The following is a 27,488-nucleotide window of genomic DNA, read 5'->3' on the forward strand; positions in this document are numbered from 1 at the left end:
TGACAGAGGATGAGAAGGTTGGATAGCATCACCGACTTGATGCACGTGTGTTTGAACAGCTCCAGGAATTGGTGATGGGCAGGGAAGCTTGGCACTCTGCAGTCCATGTGGTCACAAAGAGTAGGACACAACTGAGTGACTGAACTGACTGATTCACATTATTCTCTTAGTTTTTCTTTTGGCTTGCTTTCATCTGAAACTAAGCTTTATTTCATCTTCACTGTTTTTTTGTTTGCCAAACATCTGTATATAACATTCATTCCTAAATGATAGTTTTGGATAGAGATAAAATTCTGACTGCTATCTATTTTTCTTCTTTGAATATCCTTTCAGCTGTCTTCTGGCTTCTAGTTTTGTTCTTGAGAACTTGTCTTTTTTTTTCTTTTTTCCTTCACAGAAAGTGTTTTTTTTTTTTTTTCTGTTGAATGCTTTAAAGTCTATCTTTAATGATCCTACAGTTTCACTGTAGCTACTATGTTATGTCTAGGTGTCTTTCTTTTTAGTAATTCTGTTGGAATTTCTTTGACCTTCTTAGCCTCAGAATTGTTGTCTATATAAGTTCTCAAAAAATTCTCAGCCATTATCACTTTGGCTATTGCCTTTTCTCCTGTTCTCCCTGTTTCTCAGGAACTCTGAATCAACATAGAATAATCTTTTTACTTTATATTCAATATGTCTTTATTTTTCTTTCATATTTTCATTTCTTTATAACTCATAACTTTGTGCTGCATTCTGGGTAATGAGTTAAATTCAATAGTCTCCTTCATGAATTCTCCCTTCAAGTTAGCTAATGGGAGTTGATTTGTTTTTAGCCCATCTATTGAGTTTCTCATTTTGCTGATAGTAGTTTTCATTTCCAAAAGTTTTATTTTGAAATTTTGGAAACTATACCTGGTGAACTTTGATGATCTACTGTTCTGTAATCATATTCTTGCCATTTTTTTTTCTTTAAACCTACTTGTTTTATATTCCTTGCCTGATAATATCAACATTTGCCATTCTTGGTATATTATTCTGCAGGTTTAAAAATTTTTTTTCATTACTAATTCTGTCTCTCTCTGATGATAGTTATTTTCCTATTTGTGGGAATTTTGTGAGGATGAGGTTTAAAAGTCTCCCCTTCAGAGAAGATTTCTTTCTGGTTTCTGCAGGTGAATATAGAGACTAATGACCAAGAATCACTTAATATGTGACTTATGGATTTTGTAGACCAGATAGCTAGCATTAGGTAATTTCACTCCCAATCTTAGATAAAGATTCACTTATATTTGGAAAGTTTCTGGGAGAAATTTTCTTTTTATTTTCAACTCTATATAGATTAATGGTCAAATTAGGCAAATATCCTACCATGCTCCACTATAATATTTTTTTTCCCCTTTCAACACGGAGTGCACTGCCTTTCAGCATCCCAAATTCTATGTGGGATTTCTGTTTCAACCTTCCTTTCGAGTGCTCCCTACCAGTAATTTTAATTGTTCCTCATGCCTGTGGCTCATTAAAGCCAAAACTGTATGTCAACATCATGTTCTCACCTCTCTAGATGTCTCCAAAAGCTCATATGTCTGTGCCAGCTCAGCCATGCATTTAAACATTATTTTAAAAATATCTGATGTGTACACCTGTGACTAGATTGTGGTTCCTAAATACTATTTTGGAGAAATGACTGCTCTTTTAGGCCTGGCTTAGGGAAAGTACACAGTGAGCCTGCTACATCTTCTTGTGCCAGAAAACAAGCAAGCTCTCAAAGAAGGGAGACATGTCACAAGGACCCAGGAACTAGTTTTGGAACAGTTTAAGCATAAAAAAGAATAATGACTATAATTGACTGTAACCACTTAGTATAAAAAATCTGTGGTGTCAGAAAGTGAGAGACATGCTACCAATGAGATTATTAACTTACCCTTGAAGTTCGTAATTAAAGGCAAAGTTAGACATTTAGCATAACTCTTGGAGGAAGTAAAGTTCAGCCTGTGGTCATGAGATAAAGTGCTCTTTTTTTTTATGCAGATGTTTAAAAATGCTAATTAAAAAAGAAGATGAAATGATAGAATTCAAAAATGACATTTTTATAACCCTAAGTAAAATAGTTCAGTAAAGGATCATCACTAGAGACTAAAATCATTAGGGGAAATGGTGAGATCAAAGTGTCACACTAAAACACCACTTGCCAATTTCAATAGGCAGGAAAACAAAATCCTTGACAGTAGAGAGATCTGGGAGTCAACATTTTGACCATGTGATGGGAAGTAGTCACATTAACAGTGGGCCATGTGACATTTATACTTCCTGATGATATATCACAGGACGTACCAAGTATTTTTGCCCAGAGTGCTACACCTGAATCAAGTCAAGGCTTGACATTTAACTTTCTAATTGTAAGAAATACAGAGAATCAGAAAAACAAGAAAAATGACACCATGAGGGAAAGGCGGATCTCAAAATGTAGACCCTTGTTTATGCTAGCTAAGTCTCTGCAAAATGTCAGATGATTTAGGGGGGAGGAAAAAGGTAGGAAGCATGAACTTTTTTCTTTTTGGTGGTGCTGAGTGTTCTTTGCATGGGCTTTATCTAGTTGCAGTGAGCTGGAGTTGGGGGCGAGCAGGCTTGGGGGAGTTGAACTACTCTCTAGTTGTGGTGCACAGGGCTTCTCATTGTGGTGGCTTCTCTTGTTGCTGAGTATAGGATCTAGGTGCACGGGCTTCAGTAGTTGGAGCATGAAAGCACAGTAGTTGAGACTTGCTGGCTCTAGGGCATGTGGGTTCAGTAATTGTGGCTTGTGGACTCAGTAGTTTTGGCACCTGAGATAAGTCAATCCACAGCATGTGTAATCTTCACAGACCAGGGATCTGGATCCATGCACTGGCAGGCAGATTCTTATTCATGGTACCACCAGGGCAATCCAAGAAGCATGAATTTTGAATCAAAATTCAAAAAAGGGATAAAAATATATTTTAGAAAAAAATGTGGCAAGAATACACAGAACAAGTATACAAAAAAGATTTTTATGACCCAGATAATCACAATGGTATGTATGATCACTCACCTAGAGCCAGACATCCTGGAATGTGAAGTCAAATGGGTCTTAGAAAGCATCACTAGGAACAAAGCTAGTGGAGTGATGGAATTCCACTTGAGCTATTTCAAATCCTAAAAGATGATGCTGTTAAAGTGATACATTCAACATGCCAGCAAATTTGGAAAACTCAGCTGTGGCCACAGGACTGGAAAAGGTCAGTTTTCATTCCAATCCCAAAGAAAGGCAATGCCAAAGAAAGTTCGAAGTACCACAAAATTGTACTCCTCTCACACGCTAGCACAGTAATGCTCAAAATTCTCCAAGCCAGCCTTCAACAGTACGTGAACCATGAACTTTCAGATGTTCAAGCTGGATTTCAAAAAGGCAGAAGAACCAGAGATCAAATTGCCAACATCCACTGGACCATAGAAAAAGCAAGAGAGTTATAGAAAAATATCTACATCTGCTTTATTGACTTCATCAAAGCCTTTGACTGTGTGGACCACAATAAACTGGAAAATTCTTCAAGAGGTGGGAATACCAGGTCACCTGACCTGTCTCCTGAGAAATCTGTATGCAGGCCAAGAAGCAACAGTTAGAACTGGACATGGAACAACAGACTGGTTCGAAATTGGGAAAGGAGTACATCAAGGCTATATATTGTCATCTGCTTATTTAACTTAAATGCAGAGTACATCATGCGAAATGCCAGGCTGGGATGAAGCACAAGCTGGAATCAAGATTGCTGGGAGAAATACCAATAATCTCAGATATGCAGATGACACCACCTTTTTGGCAGAAAGCAAAAACTAAAGAGCCTCTTGATGAAAGTGAAAGAGGAGGGTGAAAAAGTTGGCATTCATTCAGAATGCCAGAAGTTGGCAACATTCAGAAAACAAAGATCATGGCATCCGGTCCCATCACTTCATGGCAAATAGATGGGGAAACAGTTGGGAACAGTGGCTGACTTTATTTTTTGGATCTCCAAAATCACTGCAGATGGTGACTGTAGCCATGAAATTAAAAGATGCTTGCTTCTTGGAAGAAAAGCTCTGACCAACCTAGACAACATATTAAAAAGCATAGACTACTTTGCCAACGGAGGCCCATCTAATCAAAGCTATAGTTTTTCCAGTAGTCATGTATGAATGTTAGAGTTGGACTATAAAGAAAGCTGAGCACTGAAGAATTGATGCTTTTGAACTGTTGTGTTGGAGAAGACTCTTAAGAGTCCCTTGGATTGCAAGGAGATCATAAAGAAAATCAGTCCTGAATGTTCATTGGAAGGACTGAAGCTGAAGGTAGAGCTCCAGTACTTTGGACACCTGATGTGAAGAACTGACTCATTCGAGAAGACCCTGATGCTGGGAAAGTTTAAAGGCGGGAGGAGAAGGGCATCACTGACTCGATGGATGGACATGAGTTTGAATAAGCTCCAGGAGCTGGTGACAGATAGGGAAGCCTGGCATGCTACAGTCCATGGGGTTGCAAAGAGTCTAACACGACTGAGTGACTGAACTGAACTGGGAAATAAACTGTGGGTATAGCAAGGTAAAGATTTGGTAATTTTTAAAAAAAAATCTATACTTTTTAGTTGTTCAGTTACTTTGGATGGTTTTTCTGGATGTGTACTTCAAGATAGACCTGTATCACATAATAGGTATATATCTAATTTTAATTTGTTATTGGTAAATGATATACCTTAATAATTCATTCAGTTACTTTCAGTAATTTGCTACACCCTTCAGAAAGTAAATTTTCAAAATGCAGTGTGTGAACTGATCTTTTCACAAAGCATTGTTAATGCTTACATAATTTATATTTTAGTTTATTAGAATGTTATAACTATGTTATAGATTACATGATGTATATCAAAGCATGTATTTACAATCAGCTTATCTTGACCTTCTAATAACTGTATGTTTCCATTTACCACACTTCATTAGTCTATGTACTATTCTTTATAAGTATTATTTAAAGATAGCCAAATTACATAATATTATTATGTTTAGCCAGAAAGTTACCCTATTCCAAAAAATTGCAGAGGAAGTAACACTTCCAAACTCATTCTATGAGGCCCAAATCACCCTGACTCCAAAACCAAATGTAAAAGTGGATATATGTATATGCATAACTAATTCACTTTGCTATACACCTGAAATTAACACAACACTGTAAATAAACTATACTCCAATAAATTTCTTTTAAAAAAAAAACAAAAACAAGCAAACAGAATTAGGACCTAAGGCAGGACAGTAATTGTGGTTTGGTCCCTAAATTGTGTTCGACTCTTGTGACCTCATGGAGTGTAGCTCACCAGGCTCCTCTGTCCATGGGATTTTCCAGGCAAGAGTACTGGAGCAGGTTGCCATTTCCTTCTCCAGAGGATCTTCCAGACCCAGGGATTGAACCCAGGTCTCTCCTGTGCTGCAGGCGGTCTCCTGCATTGCAGGCAGATTCTTTACCCACTTAGCCACCTGGGAAGCCCCCAAGCCAGAACTACTATCAGTAAAACTAAGTCATCCTTATCTTCTCTTTGAGAGCTCGCTGCACAAAAATAATAAAACTATACAGTAAAGTGTCCTTAATTGGTCCAATAAATCAAATTCATATAAAAAAGAATATTTGAACCTCACACATTTAGCAGAGAATTTGGTAATTTCATACAGAGACAGCTGGGAACATGTAGTCGAGTAATACCTAAAGACACAACCACAGTTCCAAGTTGGCCCTAATTTTGTTTGTTTGCTTGGTTGTTTTTTAATTTAAGCTATTTTGTCTTTATTTCTTAAAAGATTTTTTGTTGTTGTTGGAGTATAGTTGATTTACAGTGTTGTGTTAATTTCAGGAGCGTAACAAAGTGAACCACTTTCACTGTTTTGTAGATTATTTCCTCATGTAGGTGATCACAGAGTGTTGAGTAGAGTTCCCTAGACTATATGTAATATGTTCTTATTAGTTATTTACTTTATATTCAAATATTCTTTAAAATTCTATATGCATACATGATCTTTTCTGACACAAATAACCTTACTGATATTAACAAAAAATAGTTTAGAAAAACACCCTGAGATTTTAAAATAAAAGACCTAAAGTAATGATCAATTTATTATTATTTTCTACTTCAGATCTTACTTGCCAATTGATCTTTGACTCTCAGAAATGTTTAATTAAAATAATATTTAATTTGTAAGTAATTAACTTTCTTAAGGCAATCAATTCTTATCTAGGAAAAACTAATGGACCATAGTAAACCTTAGAAATATATTTTATGTTTTATTAACTTTCTTTTCTTTATAATTCAGCAGATGCATTTGAAACTTTCAAAGAAAAGGCATTGCCTATAGGATTGAAATCATCTCTCTTGGAATATCTGGAAATTTAAGTTCTAGGTCAAACACACTTTATCCAAATAGATTCTGTGTTTCCACTAAAGAAGAGGCACTTTGAGGTGAAAGAATATTCTAGTTTCACCCTCATGTTTGTAATTTCTCATTAAAAGAGTGACCAGCTGTAAGAACTCTTATTAAGAGCTGACAGTGAAATCCACATATTATAATTTAAATAATATAAAACAAAGTTCTTAAGCAAAAATAACTAAAAATTAATTTTGAAATTGAAAGTGTTAGTCACTCAGTCGTGTCCAACTCTTTGTGACCTTATGGACTGTGACCTGCCAGACTCCTCTGTCCATGCAATTCTTCAGGCAAGAATACCAGAGTGGTTCACCATGCCCTTCTCTAGGGGATCTTCCCAACCCAGGGAATTGAACCTGGGTATCCTGCATTGCCAGCAGATAGTTTACCAACTGAGCCACTACAAAATTAGCTGCTGGTCTGATTTTCTCAGGAGTTTTAAAGAGCCCAATATTTGGGCAATTTTAGGGCAGCGTTTCAAATTCAATATTTATTTTTATTAAGAATTTAGGAGCAAGAGATGGTTGAAGTAGTATCACAAATCAGCAATTCTAGAGTCAGAATAGCTGTGTGACATTAGATAAGCACTCATTTCAGTATCCTCATTTCTTAGAAACAGAAAAACATAGTACCAGTATTCCTTACATATTACTTTACTGTTCAACTTGGCCATGGCTTACCCTTCCATTCAACAATAGAACCCTTGAATTATCCTTGCTTAATGCATATCTCAATACTGTCCCTGTGACTTGAGCAGCTTCCCTGTTATTCTCTTTTGCTGTTACACATCTTCTGTCCACCAGTACTAAAGACAAAGCTCTCTAAGGCCCAAACCATTTATTTTTTCTAATAGCAATACTATTCCTAAAATGTTCATCCTGTCGTCACAGATGAGCACTGAGTAGGCTTGTATACTTGGATTAATGCTTTCTTATAACAAGTACCACTAGATTTTCCAAAGTCCGGCTGTGTGTATTCCATAGTGCCATCCCAAGTCTGTTTTCATGGGCCCATTTTGAACTTCAGTGCGTTAGTTAAGGTGTGAATGTTTTATACTGTCACCTAGTGGTGATTGCTTGCTCACCAACCACTTACTTCTGGCAGAACTGCTGCTGTTATACAACTGATTGTGTAATTGTTTGAAAATTCTGGTCAACCAATTTTTGCTGAGTTGCTAGTAGACATCAGATTCTTTTCCAGGCATTAGACTATAGTAGAAAAAATAAAAAACCAAAAAACAAAATCACTGCCTTTGTGGGGCTTATATGCTATATAATTTGTTCTTTTTTTCTAAATGAAAATGAGGGATAAAATAGAAAAAACTTAAAAATATTTAATAATATGAGAAGTGTAGGATATGTATTTATAGTTGAAACAGGTGCTAAAAGTGGAAATTTTTATTTTTTGAAATATAATTGATTTACAACTTTGTATTAATTTTGCTGTTCAGCAAAGTAACACAGTTTTATATATATATATATATATATATATATATTCATTTTATATTCTTTTCTTTTATGGTTTATCCTAGGATATTGAATATAGTTCCCTGTGCTATACAGTAGGAACTTGCTGTTTATAAAAAAAGGAAAATTTTATACCTGGATTGATTCTTATTGAGCTGAAGATATTCAACTATCTTAAACAGAGATACAAAGTTTTGAAAATATGTAACTGCCTAGGTGTAAAACATTAAGGTCTTTACAGAATGTTCTTCTAAAATGTACTGAACACAAATACTCTAGACTGTAATTTATTTTCAACAGAGGTATATGTTAGCCATTCTGAAATTATTTTCTGTGTATTCTGGGAGTGAGAAATAAGTATATGGTGAATAATGAAAGCCAAATTAATTTTTTTTCCACACAGAAAGTAGTTACAAATTAGGAAGAGGGTATAGTTAAAATGAACTATGTAGTGTTAGATTGGAAGTGGGGGAATCACTATTAAGTATGATTTGATATTTATTAAATAGATTGATAGAGAAATAGACTAGATGCATTTAGGTATGTACACTCTCTCCTTTGAGAATACCTAGAAGCAAAGATAACTTAGTAGCAATGAACACAACTCATGTCCAGACTTCAGTTTCTCAGTATCATTCTTCAAAGAACTCATGCTTTTTGGACAAATACTGTTTCCAGGTTGGGACAGGGAAAGTACAAAATGAGCCTGGAATAATATGTATGTAGTGTGTGCAAGTGCCCAAAAGATAATAACATGTTGAAAGGATACTGGAGCCAACTTGTAGTTCCCAGTACTGCATCTGGTCAATCTGAGCAATGAATGAAATGGTGATAGTGATGGAGTATACTCCACAGAGCAAAATTTTATGAGCTTATACTGGCATGAATGTATTATTGAATACAAAAAGAGAAGGAGGTAAGGGAGAGCCCTTCATTATAGTAGAACTCCAGTTAACAAAGAAAAATGATGGGATTTTTTTAAAAAACACCATTTGGTGGATATCGCAGTAATAATTGTTTCAGGCAAGAATCATCAGTGGGTCTTAATGGGAAAAGTATGAGAAACAAAATATTTTTCATAAGTATTTTATTTCATAATATTTTCAAAGTACTTTCCTCATACAATACTTATTAATTATATTAATATAATATGTTAATTATAAAGGTAAAAATAGTAACTTTACATGAGTAAACCTGGTAAGCATCAGTTTAACCAACTGATCAAAGATAACAGCACCAGTAACAACATACTGATGCAAAGTGCTGAGAAGGGCATATTATTATTTTTAATAGTATTCTTATCGGAAATGAATAGCTTGAATTTATACACAAGAAAATATGAGACAAACATAAATCGAAGGATATACACGAAATAACTGACTGACCTACATGCTTCAAAAGACTTCCCAGGTGGCGTTAGTGGTAAAGAACCCATCTGCCAAATGCAGGAGATGTAAGAGATGCAAATTTGATCCTTGGTTTGGAAAGATCCCCTGGAGGAGGGCATGGCAACCCACTCCAGTTTTCTTGTCTGGAGAATCCAGTGGACAGAGGAGCCAGCAGGCTATGGTCCATAGGGTCTCAGAGAGTTAGACACTCCTGAAATGACTTAGCATAGCACATGCTTCAAAAGTTTCAAGGTCTTAAGAAACAAAGAACAGTCCAAAATTAGAGGAGATGGAGACACGGCAACTAAATGCAATGCATAATTCTTAGTTAGATCTTGGATTTATAGAAGGATCTAATGGGACAACTGGTGAAATCTGAGTAAGGTTTCCTGATTATTTTAAAGATGTTTTCAATTTCCCAGATATGATCATTACACTGTAGTTAAGTGTTTACTGTTGGAGTAGCTGGATGAAGGGTATATTGAAATTCTTTTTACTGCTTTTGCAAGTATGAAGTTATTTCATAATGAAAAGCTTAAGTATTTTAAAATATTTTAATTAAAAAAGTGGAACGTTTTCTTTCAATCACAATAGGAAATAAAATTTGTAAATTTGCCATCTATTTTCACACATTCAAACCTTGTATGATTTTAGGAACTCATTTTGCAACTGCTTGAGATAATCTCGAGAGTAATAGAATCACATAAATAGTGACTAACTGAGTAACTTTTTTTTACAAGAGATATAAAACTAAACAGACAATTTAATTAGAAAATTATAACTATACTCCACTTGCAATTGCAATCACAATTTAGTGTTGATCAGTGATTTTTCACATCTGAGATAGCACCAGAAATACCTTGAGGGCTTGTTAAAATGAGTCTTAGGCTCTACCCTCTTGAGTTTCTGTGCCAGTAGATCTGAGTGGGGTTTAAGGATGTATATTTCTAAAAATTTTCCAGGTGAGGCTGACACTACTATTCCCAGGATCACACTTCAATAAACTGGTCTAGATAATAATTCAGAATTATACGATTAATGTCTCATTACATATCCATTATTTCTAGTGTATATAGTTAGATATTGTTGTTTTTCAGTTGCTCAGTCATGTCTGACTGTTTGCAATCCTATGGACTGCAGCATGCCAGGCTTCCCTGTCCTTCACTATTTCCCGGAGTTTGCTCAAACTCATGTCCATTGAGTCGCTGATGCTGTCTAGCCATCTTCTCCTCTGTAATCTCCCTCTCCCTCTGTCCTTGATCTTTCCCATCACCAGGGTCTTTTCCAATGAGTCCGTTCCTTGAGTCAGGTGGCCAAAGTACTGAAGCTTCAGCTTTACCATCAGTACTTCCAGTGAATATTCAGGGTTGATTTCCTTTAGGACTGACTGGTTTGATCTCCTTATAGTCCAGGGATTCTCAAGAGTCTTCTCCAGCACCACAGTTTGAAAGCATCAGTTCTTCAGTGCTCATCTTTCTATATTGTCTAACTTCACACATCCATACGTGACTACTGGAAAAACCATAGCTTTGACTATAGGGACATTTGTTGGCAAAGTGATTGCTTCTGCTTTCTAATATGCTGTCTAGGTTTGTCATAGCTTTCCTTTCAAGGAGAAAGCATTCTTAAATTTCACGGCTGCAGTCACCATCCACAGTGATTTTGCAGGCCAAGAAAATAAAATCTGTCACTGCTTCCAGTTATTCGCCTTCTATTTGCCATGAAGTGATGGTACTGAATGCCATAATCTTAGTTTTCTGAATGCTGAGTTTCAAGCCAGCTTCTTCACTCTCTCTTTCACCCTCATCAAGAAGCTCTTTGGTTCCTCTTCACTTTCTGCCTTTAGAGCGGTATCATCTGTATATCTGAAGTTATTGAGATTTCTCCCGGCAATCTTGATTCCATCTTGTGATTCATCCAACCTGGCATCTCACATGATGTATTCTACCTAGAAGTTAACTTAGCAGGGTGACAATACACAGCTTTGTTGTACTTTTTTCTGAATTTTGAACCAGTCAGTTGTTCTATGTCTGATTCTAACTGTTGCTTCTTGACTTGCATGTAGGTTTCTCAGGAGACAGGTAAGGTGGTATGGTACTCCCATCTCTTTAAGAATTTTCCACAGTTTGTTGTGATCCATACAATCAAAGGCTTTATTTAGCACAGTCAATGAAGCAGAAATAGACGTTTGTTTGGAATTCCCTTGCTTTCTCCATAATCCACTGAATGTTGGCAATTTGATCTCTGGTGGTTCTGCCTTTTCTAAACCCAGCTTGGTTATTCAAATCATCCCCGCTCCAAACACCAGGAAGCCACTGATTATGTATTACTGTCTTCATAGTTTTGCCTGTTCTGGAATATCATATAATCAGGAAGAGACAGTGTACAAGCTTTCCAGACTGACTTTCTCTAAGGAATGTGGGAATACATTTAGTATTTGTCTGTCTTTTTATTTATTTCTCTTTATTTCTGAGCAACATTCCATTCTGTGAATGTTCATTTATAAAATGAAATGATAGTTCATCTATTTTATTTCTCAACAGGTTTTCATTGTACAGAATACTATGGTATGTTAATCCAACATCTATTGAAGTCTTCTTGGTTGCTTCCTGTTTAGGGGTGATAAAGCTGGCTTAAACATTCACAAATAGTGTTTTGTGTGGGCATAGATTATAAGATTCGTTGGGTAGAAACTTAAAATTGCAATTGTTGGATTTTATGGCAAATCTATGTTTTGCTCTGTAAGAAAGTGCCAAACTGTCTTTTTGAAAACCCACCAGCAATGAATGAGAGTTCCTTGCTAGCATTTGATGTTGTTAGATTTGTTTTTCAATTTAGTCATTCTAATAGGTATGTAGCGAAACCTTACTGTTTCCATTTAAAATGCACTAATGAAAAATGATGCTGAGCATCTTTTTCATATATGTATTTGCCACAGGTTTGCCTTCTTGGGTGTTTAGATTTTTGGTCCATTTTGACAATCAGATTGTTTTCTTATTGTTGAGTTTTAAGAATTCTTTGTATACTTTGAATACAAGTCCTTCATCAGATAAATGTTTTGCAAATATTTTCTTCAAATAGGTGGCTTATCTTCCCATTCTCTTAACAGTGTTTTTCACAGAAGTTTTAATTTCTAGTAAATTCCAAATTATTATTTTTTTTCTTGGTCTGTGCTTTTGGTCTTGTTTCTAAAAACTCACTACTCCAACGAAAAAATATAGATTTTCTGTATTTTTCCTACAAGTTTTATAGTTTTAGATATTACACAAAGTTCTTTGATATTTTTGTGTTAATTTTTATGTGACATATAAATTCTGTGTCTAGGTGATTTTTTCTCACTTATGAATGTCCAATTATCCCAGCACCATTTGTTGAAAAGAAATCTTTTCTCCATTAATTGGTCTTTGCTTTATTGTCAGTCTATTTGCTTGGGTGCATTTCTGGTGGATCTATTATGTTCTGTTGATCTATATATTCTATTCTCTTGCCAATACCAGTGTCTTGATTACTGTGGCTTTATATTAAGTATTGAAATTAAGTCTTGTGTTTCCTACAACTTTGTTCTCCTTCATATACTACTGGATACTTTAGGTCTTTTGCCTTTCTAGATATATTTTAAAATCAATTCATTAACTTCTACAAAATAACTCAGAATTTTATCCTTTTCTGCATGTTTATTCTATGTATGTATACATACATATATATGTATACATATTAGATGTTTACCTCAGTATTTCACAGGTTTTTGGTGCTATTATAAATGGCATTTAAAAATTTCAAATTAGAACTGTTCATTGCTGCTTTATAGGCACAATTGGCTTTTGTATATTGACCTTATATCATGCAATTTTGCTGTAATTGGTCATTTGCTCCAGGAGTTTTGATTTGTAGATTATTTATGGTTTTCTACAAAGACAACCAGGCCATCTGTGGGAAAAAAAATAGCTTTATTTTTTTCTTCCCAACTTGTATACCTCATATCTTCTTTTCCTTTTTGAAAATTCTTATTGCATTAGGGAAGACTCATAATACTTTATTGAATAGGAGTGCTAAGATAAGACATTCTTGCCTAATTTTACAACTTAGAATTCTCATCATTAAGTGTGATGTTAGCTTTAGGACGGTTATAGATGTTCTTTATCAAGCTAAGAAAGTTCCCTTTAGGCCAAGTTAGCTGAGAGTTTTATAATGAATGGCTGTTGGATTTTTGTCAAATGTTTTTCTGTGCCAATTGATATGGTATCATAAGAATATGATCAGTCGGTTCAAGGGACATTAAGTTGATAGAATCAACAATACTCTTATTCTTTGACCTCTTGATGTGGATAACTATGATTGACTTTCAAATGTTGAAGCAACATTCTATGTCTGGAATAAATCCCACTTGGTCTGGGTGTATAATTACTTTTTAATAGATCGTTGTATCTGACTTGTAACATACAGCATTGTATTCATAATATTTACAGCCATGTTCATGAGCTATATTGGTCCACAGTTTTTCTTCCCTGAGATGTCTTTATCTAGTTTTGGTCTTAAGGTAGTGATGGCCTTATAGAACAAGTTTGGAAATATTTCCTCTGCTTCTAGTTTTTAGAAGAGATTGTAGAGTTGGGATTACTTCTCTTTAAATAATAGAATTCAGTAGAATTTACCAGTAAAACCATCGAGGCCTCATGCCTTCTCTTTTGGAAGGTGATTAAATATTGATTCAATTTCTCTAATAGATATAGGTCTATTTAGAGTCTCCATTTTTCTTTGTGTATGTTATCAAATGTATGGACATAGGGTTGTTCATAGTATTTCCTTATAATCTTTTTAATGTCCATATGCTAAGTAGTAATGCTTCTCTTTCATTTTTGAATTATGTAGTTTGTGTCTTCTTTCTATTTTTCTTGGTAAGTCTGCTAGAAGTATATTGTTTTTATTATATCGTCTAAAACAGATTTTGATTTTGTTGATTTTTCTGTTCTTTTTTTAAATGTCATTAGTTTCTACTCAATTATGGCCTTTCCTCCTATTGTTTGACTTAATTGACTCTTCTTTTTTAGTTTTCTAAGGTGAAGATAAACTACTCCTTTTATATGTTTATTTTCTAAAATATGTATTTAATGTTATAGTTTCATTCCGTGCATTATTTTGCTGCATCCCATAAATTCTGATAAGATGTGTTTTCATTTAGCTAAAAATGTATGATTTTTTTCTCCCAAATGTTTTTTCTTTAACTCATGTGTTATTTATTTCATTTAATCTCCAAATTTTGGGGATTTTTCTGGCTATATTTCTGTTTTTGATTTCTAATTTAACTCCTTATGGTCTGAAGATATGCTTTGTATTATTTATCTTCTTATAAATTTGTAAATTTTATTGTTTGACCCAGAATGTGGTGTACTTCGATTACTGTTCCATGTGAATTTGAGAAGAATGTGCTGTTAGATGGACTATTCTATAAATGTCACTTAGATCAAGGTGATTTATAATGCTGTTTAGGTCATCTATATCTTCACTGATTTTATGCCCACTTTATCTATCAATACTGTCAGTGAGATGTTGAAGTTGTGGCTGTAATAGTGCATTTATTTATCCTTTCAATCCTATCAGTTTTTTGTATGACATATTTTGATACTAGGTGTATGCATATTAAGCATTGTTGTATGTAGTCAGAGAATTTATCACTTTATCATAATATATGCATCTCTTTATCCTTGATGATTTTTATCATTCCAAAATCTGCTTGTTTGAATTTAGTATATATCAGCTTTTCCCCCAGTTATGTTAAGATGGTATATATTTCTCCATTCCTTTACTTTTCATCTATATGAATTATATTTAAGCTCAATTTCTTTCTTTTTTTATAACCATTCTTAAAATTGAGGTATAGTTTACAGTTATATGTTTATATGTGTTAGTTTCAGGTGTATGGAATACTAATATAAAGTGAGTCACTTTATATATGTATAAATAGATATATCTATGTATACACATGTGTGTATATATTTTTTCAGTTTCTTTTCCATAGGTTATTATAAGATATCAAATATATGTCCCTGTTTTATACAGGAGGTCCTTGTTGTTTATCTATTTTATATATAGTAATGTATATATGTTCTTCCCAAATTCCTAATTTATCTCCCCCTGTCCCCCACTATCCTCCTTGGTAAACATAAATTTGTTTTCTATGTCTGTATAAACTCAGTTTCTTGTAGACAACATACGGTTGGGTCTTATTTTGTTATCCACTCTGACTTCTTTGTCTTTTAACTGGCATATTTAGACCATTCACATTTAAAGTGATTATACTGATATGATTGACTAAATATCTATCATGTATCTTTATTGATTGTATCTGTTTTTTTTTTCTCCCCTATTTCTCTGTCTTCTGTGGTTTTAATTGTTTTCTATGATTTCATTTTATTTCCTCTCTTAGCATATCAATTATACTTTAAGAACATTGTTAGTGATTGGTCTTCACAGTTTGAATGTTTATTACTTTTTAAAAGTAAATTTGTTAATTGAAGATTAACATTCATGCGGAAAAGTGTACTAATAATAGGTGTATAACACAATGTTTTCTCCCAAAGTGAACCACCTGTATAATTAGCACAGTTTAGGGAAAAATATCTTAACTACCATTTAAGAAACCCTCTTAGTATCCTCTACCAGTCACTACAATCAAACCACTAACCTGACTACCGTAGATTAGTTCTGTCTGTTTCTGAATACAATCTTTGGGAATTTACTTTTGTTTTTGTTACTTATGCTGGCTTTTATAGATGATAGTTATTTCTTGTTTTTGAACATTTCAAGTTGTATGCTCATATTTGGTTGTTTTTAATATAAGACAAACCTTATTAAATGGTGGATGTTTTCCTCTACAGAAAATTTATATTCACTTTTACTATGAGCTGGGAGGCAAGGCCAACTTCCAAACTATTTTGTCACCCTTCTAGTGTCTCTGGCTTCACCTAGGGTTTTTAGAAACAGCTTCGGCACTATGATACTGATCTAATGTTCAATCTTTCTACCATGATGTTGATATCAATATTGCTCATAAGATCATCGAGCCCCTTGGATGTGCGGTCTGCTCACTGATCCGTTTTCAATGGACATTTTTTGTGGGCTGGGAAAGCAAGTACACCCTGTGAACCTAGTCATGCAGTCAGAACTGCTCATTAGCTATCCTTGAGTTGTTTTCTTGAAAAAGGGCTCTTACTTTCTAGACAGCCACAGCACTAGAAGCAGAAATCCACATTAATTTTATTCATAAAATGTATACATCAACACTATATCTTTATCTTGATGAGGACCAGTAACAATGTGAGCCAATATCATATCTATATTTTTCTTAATTAACTGATTGATACTTTAAAATGACAGTTTTTCTTCTGTTTTAGAAAATAATAGTCTATAAATATTCTGAAACAAGTTGTTAAAGTATAAGGCATGAAATCACTTCATTTTACTTGAGGTTAGTCAGTTTAATACTCCCACAAAATTACATGCTCAGATGATTTTATTTGAATCAAAGAAATCTTGAGATTTCAAGGACTATTGCTGTTTCAAAATTTAGGTATATTTGTTTTTCTACAAGAAGACATCTATGCATAAGTATCCTCAGAAACATAGCTGTCTTTGTAAACCATTCTATACCCCTGACCCTTAAGAGGCTGATCCACTTCCCTTTATGTGTGGGTTTTTTTCAATCACATCCAACTACAAATTAATGGCTAAAATGACTTCAAGTTTTGATTGGCTCATAGCTTCATTATTCTTAGTGAGGATGTTCTTAATAATTTATGCTCTATAATATGTTAGGCAGTTGTATCTCATGCACACATATATAAAACTCTACCTTGATGATTACCTCAATCTAAAATTTACAATTCATTAAGATAAATGAAAGTGTGTCACTCCTGTACTGGTGTTCTGCTTTTTTAAGCTATCAGTAGAGAGTTTAAAATTGTCTAAGAGGTATTTTTACATATAAGATGAATACTTCATGACTTAAATGTTAACGCTCATTTTCAAAACTCAATATAAAGTAAAAAAGAACTTAAATTTTTGGAGCTTCTAAATGGTTATTCTGCTTTTGATAAAGAAGTTTAATTAAAGAATTTTCTAAAGACTTTGGAGATGTTCATTTTAGAAGCAAGAAGAGAAGTCTAAAACTTATTTTCTGCCTTACTTTTCAATACCTGTTAGAATAGTCCCAGGAAAACTAGGGGTAGTTTTCTCTTCAACTTCTCTCCACCCCCACCCCACCCCCACAAAGGACAATATTTCAGTATTGTTACAGATAACTTGTAGATTCTGATATTTGAACTCGGATGTCTTTGCTGCGAAGTCTATTTCTAGAGTCTGTGATTTCAGCCAAGAATTATATATGCATTTTTGTCACTTTAAACTTGCAAGTCAAACAAATATCTTATAATGATTAATAATGTATTGTCAATAAGATTTAAGCATTACATAATGGTGGTGAGATTTTAACTGGTTCATTCAACAGAAATTAGGATGAAAACTGGAAACAGGGAAAAGTGTAATGGGAGTTAGGAAGATGTGCATTGCCCCCTCTTCTTTGAAGAATTGTTATTTTCCATGACAAAATAACTGTTCTAAAAATAATATAGAAATTCTATAATTGTGCTGTCCACTGAGTTGAAGATATGTAGATGACTGTTTTAAGACATATATTTTGGAAGAAAAGATAAGCCATATGGCTACTGGAAATAAAGCAATATTTGGGGCCAGAAAAAATGTATTTTCTTCTCTGTTACAAGGGACATGAACACCAGACTGTTAGCATTGGACTTTATCATAGTTCTGACAGCTAGATGAAAATGTCAGGTGGATGAATGTTGAATGAATCCATATGTGGCTGTTAAAATTCAGGAACTGGCTGTGCCATGGACTTGTTCATACAGAGATGGTAAAGGTAGGAACCAAACAGAAATTCAGCAAACCCACTAGATTTGTCAAATCTAATTTGTTCTTAGTTTTCACAAATTAAGTATATGTGGAAATTAACTTCTGACCAATGTATCATATTTAATGGTTATCACAGCAAGCAAATATAAAAATCAATTTGGGGCTAAGCAACAAACATTAAAATTCTAATCTTTTTTCTTTTGGCTAGAAAATGGGATAAGGATGCTGATACCATAGCTTACAAAATTTGTTTAAAAAAAACACTTTTTTTTTTTTTTGGTGTGTGTTAGTAATGACAGCCCTAAAGATCAAGGCAATATTTAAATTCTTTCAAAAACATTTCTGAGCCAAAGTATAGCTACAGAATCCTGAAGATAGTGCTTCTCAAACTATTTGGAAGAAGAGTCAATATGGAAGTCAACTAATAAAATCAGATTTGTGACACTTTTTATGTAGTCTCAAATTTCCCTATTGGCACAAGGGAAATACATCCCTGCTTTCATTTAGTTTATTCTGTTTCATTTTGAAAAGTTACCATGATGTATGATGATCAAATTGCTGACTGAGCTGGCTACTTGCTTCCTTTACAAGCTCCTTTTCCTTGGAAGAATTATTAATAGATGATTAAACATCTGAATGCATAATGATGTTTAGAACTTCTGGGTTTCAAAGTACCCAGGACCCTCTATCATACTCTCTGGTCCAGCTAAAGGGCTCGGATTCTCTTACTAACTCAACTCAGTAGACAAAGGCTCTATTCCATCTCTTCAATGGCCAATTTTCTCATAGGTCATATTCAGGTGTAGATTCCTGTTTCAGCATCCCTCCAGATTCTGATCTAACCTAGAATAAGTTAAACCAAAATTTTCAGTCTTTCTTTTAAATTTTTATTTATTTATTTTCAAGTCAAATTTTATTTATTTTTTACTTTTTAAACAATTCAATTTTTATTGAATGAAATATTCTTCCAATTCTTTAGTGCCTTACAGCCTCAGAAGTTTCACACACATGATTTCATATAATCCCACAATAATGTTTTTTTGCCCCTATTCCTATATTGCTCCTCCTCTTTCTGTTCCCACTGGCAACCACTAATTTGTACTCTATATCTGTGAGGCTACTTCTTTTTTGTTTTATTCATGAGTTTGTTATATTTTTTAGATTGTACATATAAGTGATATCATACAGTATGTGTCTTTCCTTTTTAAAATACAAAGTATTTTAAGGCCAGGTAAATTTTGGAACTTACTAGGAATTTAGGTCCTGCTAAGGATTGATTCAAATGGCTTGGCTATTTTTCTCAGACTTTCCCATCATCACTGTTATATCAAAAGGAGCTAACCTGTGCTGTTCACCACACCCCATTCCATTTCAGTCCTAGGGTATCAGTGTATACAAAATCAGTATCAAAACATACAGGCTTTCCCTTTGGGGGCTGGGGGTGTGGGGACAGAGGAATGTGGATAGAGGTGATGTCATTCATTCCCCTGGCTTTAAATTTTCTGTATGTGTATCTTCAGCCCAGACTTTTCTCTGTCGTTCAGGCTTCTATATTCAAATTCCTACATGAACCACTCTTTCCATATTTCAAATTTAACTTTTCTGAAATTAAATTTTTCTTCCTGCCTCTCCACCCCAACCTACTTCTGCTCCTACCTCAGCCTCCAACTCCCAATCTGTTCCTCCCTCAAACTCCCCTCTCTAAGTCAGTGGCCTCACTAGCCATACTACTAAAGCCAGAAGCCATCTGGTCATCCTTGACTCAATCTTTTCTCTCACTTGCCACATGCAATCCATCAGCAAGCCTTCTGCTATCTTTAAAACATACCTTCAGTCATCACTTCTGTCTACTGTGACCATTACCTTTCTAATCCATCCCCATAATACTTCACTTAAACTACTACAACTACTGTAAGCTTCTTAACTAGTCTTGCTTCTGTGCGTGCCTCCTCCTAATCCTTTCAAAGTGGCCAGTGAAACTTCTAACAATGCATCTTATGACATTTAATTCTCCTGCTTTAAATATACTTGATTGATTTCCCACTGGGCCAATAATGAATCTTTTTTATTTTTGGCTGCACTAGGTCTTTATTGTGGCGGGCCAGCATGGACTTCTCTAGTTGTGGTGCACCAGTTTAGTTGCCCTACGGCATGTGGGATCTTAGTTCCTTGACCAGGGACTGAACTCTTGTTCCCTGTATTAGAAGTTAGATTCTTATCCACTGGACTACCAGGAAAGTCTCACATTGGTCTTCTTTCTAACCCTTAAACATGCCAAGAACTCATGCCTTTGTGCTGTGTCTATCATTCCCCTTCTTAGCTGTTGATGTGATTGACTTCTTTGCATCCTTCAGGTGTCATGATAAATGTTACCTACTCAGAGAGATCTTCCCTGAATCTCCAATTCCCTCCACTATTCCATTGTTTTCTATCATAGTACCATTCCCCCCTGCCCACTGCCTCTTCTAGCACTCACTAATTAGCACTCAAGTGCTAATTATTTATTTATTTGCTTATTATCTGTTTTCCTTAGACAATTTTAAGTTCCATTTGATGACGGCCATATATATACTTCAGTCTTGTGGACTACCTTAACCTTAGAGCCTACCAGAGAGATTGTGAAAGTCATTCAGTCTTGTCCAACTCTGTAAGCCCATGGACTATAGCCTGCCAGGCTCCTCTGTCAATGGAGTTCTCAAGGCCAGAATACTGGAGTGGGTAGCCATTCCCTTCTCCAGGGGATCTTCCCAACTCAGGGATCAAACCAGGTCTCCCGCCTTGTAGGTGGATTCTTTACCATCTGAGCCACCAGGGAAGCCAGAGAGATTAGCACCAGTAAATGTTTTTTGAATGAAAGTATAATTTTATAGATGGGTGAAGGAAGGATTGTTTAGGCTTTGAATCCTTATTTTATGATTATAGATTACCTGTTCGCACTATAACATTTTGCTGATGAATAAGTAGTCCTGCATGACTATTTGTGATGGATAATAAAATGCAAGGTTTTCCAGATTTTTTTAAACATCATACACAAACTGACCCTGATGTTGAGAGAAATTTTACTTTCATAATGTTGATTTATGTTTCAAAATTTGCATTATCCTTCATTACAATATAATTTTCTGATACAACACTTTCTGACTTCCTCTCCCTATAAATAACATGGAGAACCCTAGGCCAAGGGCTGAGGGATTGGTGTTCAGATATGGGGGTGAAGAGTCACTTTTTGGAGAAAGATGTTCTGCCCAGAAGCAATTCTGAAGAAAGTGTCTTGGGGGGAATGCCAATTAAACTCCAAGCAGCCTGTTCAATGAATAATTTAGCTGAAGGAACTGGAAAGAACTTCTGGAGATGTTAAAAGTAGAGGAGAGAAATGTATCCAGAGTGAGTTACTGAAGCAGATTTTAGATTTTTCAAGTGTTTATGCTCTTAGGTAGAAAAGATATGGTAAAAGATGTTGACTGAGCCTGCTGGTTAATGAGCATAGATCCAGAACAGAGCACACTGGAGACCAGAGAATCCACAGAGCTTTGAGAAGCGTGGCCCTCAAAGTCCTAGGACCCTCACTTCCTTTAGTCTAATGTGAATATTCTCTTGTTTACATCTTCCTTCTAAAAAGAATGTCTTATATGATATCTTTCAATTTTGTAAGTTTTTTTCGTTTTGCTTGTATACCAAATCTAGTTGATGTAACTAGGCGTTATACATATTTGTTTGTATTCTGTGGATATGTCTCAAATTTGTGATTTCCATACGGGGGAGTGTATTTATAATGATAAATAGAATGAACATGTGTATGTGGTCAGGCCCTGTGATTTCCTCAACTGGGGCCCAACTTTACACAAACAACCTCCAGCAAAAGGTAACTGGAATGGCCAAGGATTATGCCTACCGACTTCTTCCTTCCTTCTCTTCCTCTCATTTTCCTTTATTAACTAGCTCAGCATGTATTTATTAAGCACTTACTGTGTGCAACCTGCTTCTCAGGTTGACTGTGTGTGAGGCTTCTCAGGTGACTGAAGCTAAGTCGCTTCAGTCGTGTTTTACTCTTTGCAACTCTATGGAGGACTATAGTCCTCCAGGCTCCTCTGTCCATGATATTCTCTGGGCAAGAATACTGGACTGGGTTGCCATGCCCTCCTCCAGGGGATCTTCCCAACCCAGGGATCGAACTCACATCTCTTATGTCATCTGCTTTGGTGGGTGGGTTTTTACCACTAGTGCCACTGATTCAGTAGTAAAGAATGCCTGCCGATGCAGGAGATGCAGGAGACACAGGTTCGATCCCTGGATTAGGAAAATCTCCTGGAGGAGGAAATGGCAACCCACTCCAAAATTCTTGCTTGGGATATCCCATGGACAGAGGAGCCTGGACAGCTACAGTCCATGGGGTCACAAAGAGCCAGACACAATGAGAACTGAGCACACACACATATTCATTGTTCTGGAGTTACTTGGAAAACAAGAACATACGAACTCTCAAGAGTCTTCCAATCAAAATTCAATTTGTACAATGGGATATCTGTTGTTATTTGCTAAGCCGCGTCCGACTCTTTTGCAACCCCAGGGACTGTAGCCCACCAGGCTCCTCTATTCATATAGTACAAGGGCAGTGCAAGTTATGATCTAAATAACTTCTAAACTATAGGTGCCAGTCATCCTTTGCTGGATCATAAAATAAATTTATTGAGTTAGGAAAATTCTTTACCAAATTTAAAAAATAGAAAAAGGGCAAATAGTGTGTCTTACATGTAATAAGTACTTAATAAAATTTTTGGAGGAGAGATGTAAATATGCACTCTATGCCAAAGGAAAAATCTATGTCTTACTATGAGACAAGGTTAAAACAAAAAATGTTCGAAAGACACCAACCAGAGGAGTTTAGAGAAGCAGATGACTTGAGTAAGTCAAAGAAGGAAGTCTTTCTGGTTCTGAAAGTACTTGAATGAGGCTTAGAGGAGTTGGGATATCTTTTCAAATGAAAGAGCTACCAAAAAGAATTCTGAAATTGTGAATTAAGCTATATCCATAAGTGAAAGTAAACTCTATAGAACCAGCTTAATCTTGAATGAATGACCACTCTATGACCAACTATACTTCCAGAATCTCCTAGGAAACCTATGACCAATATACTAGAAAACCTGCCTCTCTCCTCTTGGAATCATCCTCTTGTCTCTGATCTCACCAGGGAAACTTTGAAGAGCATTGTTCTTGTGAGTTATACTCCATTTAGAAGGGTGACTGAAAATATTCTCAGTCCAGTTGTTCGTCCCAAATATTATGTACTTCAGATATTGGAAATATTTTTTAAAATGTGAAAAGCCTAAAGATAAGTTCCCAATTCAATAAACTGAAAGTGATCCTCTCCTGATACTAAATCCACATGTGACTTCTACTGGCTTGTGGCTCCTCTGAGCTCTACTGGGCTAATATTTATTGGGCAAACAAATTCAAGGACTCAGGACCACTGATATATGTTAGCGTTATTTTTCGATTCAAAAGAAGGGAATAAAAAGAATAAAAGCAGTCAGGGTAGCCTCTAGAGAAGGGGAGCTGTTGTTGCAGGCATCTTGCAAGTTAATGGGAATTCTCCCGGGACTCTAGAGCCACCCAGAGAGGGGAGAGAGGAGACGAGGAGGGGTGGTGGTGGATGAAAACTCTTCCTTTGCAGCTGGCCCTCTCCCTCATTTGTTGCTCCAATAAGCAGTAATTAGGTCCTGAGCTAATGGTGTCAGCTGATTTGCTGTTTTTAGGCTAGACCCAGAGGAATCTCCATGGAAACCCTGCTGGAGTCGTCCCCCCACCTGGATGCTGAGTGCTCCTTTCCGCCACCTGGCTGCCGCCCGGCCCGCTGCTACCTCCTCCCGCCTCTAACCTGCAGCCTGCAACATGCGCACTGCCCCCGGGATCCCTAAATGGGACAATTCTGCCCGTGACGTCAGCGCCCAGCCGTCTCCACAGAAACTTTTGTCCCACTGGCCAATCAGAGAGCTTGGAAGGGGCCGGGGAAGCGGGGCGGGAGGGGGGCGGAGGAGAGGGGAGTGGGAGGGGTGGGGGGTGAGGGGAGAGGCGAGAGGTTTAGTGTGTGGAGCTGCTCGCGCTCCGCCCGGGCTGTCAGTCCCGGCTCCAGCCGCCGCCGCGAGACCTTCCCGGAGACGCGCGCACACACAGCGCACCCCCTGCACACCCTCGCTCCCCGGCTCACACACACGCGCACACTCAGCCTGGCGGAGCAGGAGCCACTGACCGTTCTGCAAGTGCCGGGACCAGCCGCGGCGCAGTGGGGACAAACACCCCGCATTCCTCCCAGTCGGGGCTTTCGTCTTGGAGACGGCGACGAGGGGGCGAAGGTGGGCTAGGACACGGACCCGGCGCCGGGCACTGGTCGGACCGCCTTGCTGGCAGAGCCGCCTCCCGGGACGGGCGCGGGCCTCCGCAGAGAGTAGAATAAAGAGGAGCGGCCGCGATCGCAGCGCGAGGAGGATGGGAACTCCCCTATTTCCAGCTCTGTAACAAATGGATGGAAATCCTGAATGGAGGAACCGCTGATCTCATTTGCTTGAGAAATCGTCCGGAGGAACTCATATTTGGCTACTCTGAGCAGAGGAGGGGGTGTCCATGACGTGGCAGGGGGAAAATAGACATCCGAAACCTCCCGTGTGAACTGCAAACTGTAACCAAGCAAGGGGAAAATGATAGCTCGCTATATTCTAATTTCATGCAGAGGGTTTGAAGCATCTGTATCATAAACTTACTTCTATGCCTTGTACCCAGTTCATTAGAGACCAGAGGAGTCCTGTCGGGGGGCCCCATCATTATCCGGGAGACCCGCCGCCAGCGGCCTGCCTTCGTTTACCCACTTCCCCCTGGAGCGGATATCTGTTCAGGGTACCACGGGCTATCCTAGAGAACTCCGGCCAAATCTCCGTGGATGCTTTGCTAATTCTGGGACTTAACTCCCGGAACCTACCTACGGGACTGGAATTTAGCCTAAATGCATCTGAAGAAATGACATTTTAAGCCGCTTTAAAAATACCTTAAGAAATTTCCTGTGTAGCAGGATTTGATGGGCTTAACAACATGACAGGTAAGAACTTTCTCTCTTTCTAGTCCCTGAACGCCCCATACAGGGAAGGCCGAAGCGGAACGGGACCCTGGAGGAAGGAGAGCCCGGGTAGCCGGGTGCCCTTCGGGCTCTCAGGCTCCCGGCCGGGCAGCTGCTTTCAAGAGAGGCGCAGCCCTCGCTCCTGGACGGTGGTGGGGCCGGAGGCCGGGAAGCTTCGGGCGCGCGCGCGCGCGGGGAGGCGGCGCTGCGCTCCACCTGCCTGCCCCGGACGCAGCCCCGGGCAAGGCGTCGAGGGACCACCCCAAGTCAATATTGGGATTTTTAATAAACCAAGGAATGGGATTTTAATTATTCAAAACCCAGCTCCTCCGGGCCAGAGGATGGTCCTACTCCCACAATATTAGAGACCCATCACTAAGAGGAAGAGAACAGCGTCCGGAGACACCCGTCGCAATTACGAATGAAACCAGAGACTTGGTAGCACAGGGCATTGATCGCTGGTGCCCAGCCGGACCCTCCTCCCGCTCGCCCCATCCCTCCCGCGCTTCTCCCCGACCCGAGGCAGGCTCTGGCGGCGGCCGGGACCTCGCGTCCCCTACATCGTGGCGGGGGGCTGCATTTTTCATGAGCCCGGGGTGAACAGGTGCGAAGTGCGCTGGGAGCCTCCGGCCGACAGCCGGGCGCGCGGAACATGGAGAGCGAGCGCGATGTGTACCGCCAGTTCCAGGACTGGTGCCTCAGGACTTATGGGGACTCGGGCAAGACCAAGACGGTGACCCGTAAAAAATACGAGCGCATCGTCCAGCTCCTCAACGGCTGCGAGTCGAGCTCCACGGACAACGCCAAATTTAAATTCTGGGTCAAATCGAAGGGTTTCCAGCTGGGCCAGCCGGACGAGGTCCGCGGGGGCGGCGGCGGCGCCAAGCAAGTGCTTTACGTGCCGGTCAAGACCACGGTGAGTGACTCGCCTTCTTCTGTTATTTGCCTGCCGGAGCAGCCCGGCGGGGAAGTGGGTGGTGGGGGGAGATGGGGGGAGCCGTGAGCCACCGTTGGCTCCTTCGCCCCCACCCTTCTCAACCCCCCTCCCCAAGTCGTCCCCATTCGCGTGAGCCAGGCGCGTTTCCCCCAACGTGGAGTCTTTGTGGTCCTGTATTTTAAAGCAGCAGCGCATCTCTCGAGCGCGCAGCCCTCCTCGTCTCCGGAGCTTCCATCCCCGGGTCGGGCGGCATCTCGCGTCCTCGGGCTGGGCCATTGTCCCACGTCCTTCGCTAGGCGCCCGGAGCGTGTCCCGCCTTCGCCACCGCGCATAAAGGCCACGCTGAAACCCCAGCCGCACGCTCTGATAATAGACGATTCTGATCGATAGTCTACGGTGTCTTTTTATTGGCACAAAGCCCGAACGTGGCGCTGGTCGTGGATGTGGGGTTCCCCCCACCCCCCCGGACACTATCAGGTTTTATTGTTAGACCGCCGCCTGGGAGACACCTGGCTGTCCGATCGCCTTAATCACTCCCGGAGATCTTGCCCTGAAGATTTAGATGGTAGATAGGGTCCTGGAGATGCTTCCTCCTGCCCACCCACCCTCCCCTTCCTCACTTGCCGCTTTCACAAATAAAGCCGCAGCTACATGATGAACAACAAAGAGTGATGGGTTTGGGCGCAATCAAGTGGTGTACGTTATTTGTTCCTTATTCTGGGATGGCTGTAGTCTCACGGCCGCAAAGCTGCAAGCCCAGGCGCTGGCGCTGAGAGCTCAGTATCTCAGCCTCCGCAGGCAGAAGAAGCCTGTGAGGTCGGGGAGCGGCGGCAGCGTCAATTTCCGTTTTCAGGAGATGGGAAGTGTGGGCTACAAGTAGGATTGCAGATCACATCCATAAGACCTCTTTCTTCATCATGCTAGGTGGGTAGTCGTCCGGAGTAGGGGTGGGGGAGGGTTATCTGGCACTCGGTACATTTTTGCCTCGCTTTGGCGTTCCTTGAGCATTTGCTTCTTTTCCTCCATCTCTCACTGGCAACTGTTTCCCGTGCAGTATTCCTGGAGGATGCTAGAAAGGAGATGCCTTGAAAGCTACTCTTCTATCTCAAACGGAGGTATATTAAATTGGAAATACGTGCATGAAAGGTTTTTCAAAGGATTATATGGAGGATTCTTTTTGGCAAGCAGTTTATGGTTTCTTGAGATTAATTAGGGGTAGTTGTTTGAAGGAAGTA

The 27,488-nt window shown here is 38.4% G+C and overlaps 1 protein-coding gene across 5 annotated transcripts in view; it reads left to right on the forward strand.

The window, feature by feature from the left end:
• Positions 1-10,208: 10,208 nt before the first annotated feature.
• The window catches only part of NOL4 (nucleolar protein 4), a 452,815-nt gene continuing 435,535 nt past the window's right edge, over positions 10,209-27,488 (forward strand). For 2 of the 5 annotated variants that reach the window (XM_043889501.1, XM_043889496.1), the window contains exon 1: positions 24,282-26,232. In XM_043889501.1, the coding sequence (XP_043745436.1) occupies positions 25,969-26,232 (264 nt within the window). In that variant the 5' untranslated portion in view covers positions 24,282-25,968. Of the gene's footprint in view, positions 10,216-24,281; positions 26,233-27,061; positions 27,178-27,313; positions 27,369-27,488 lie in introns of those variants that run through there. The other 3 variants (XM_043889495.1, XM_043889497.1, XM_043889498.1) reach the window with 3 other exon arrangements.

The sequence above is a fragment of the Cervus elaphus genome, chromosome 27 (assembly GCF_910594005.1).
Source record: "Cervus elaphus chromosome 27, mCerEla1.1, whole genome shotgun sequence".
Classification (NCBI taxonomy): domain Eukaryota; kingdom Metazoa; phylum Chordata; class Mammalia; order Artiodactyla; family Cervidae; genus Cervus; species Cervus elaphus.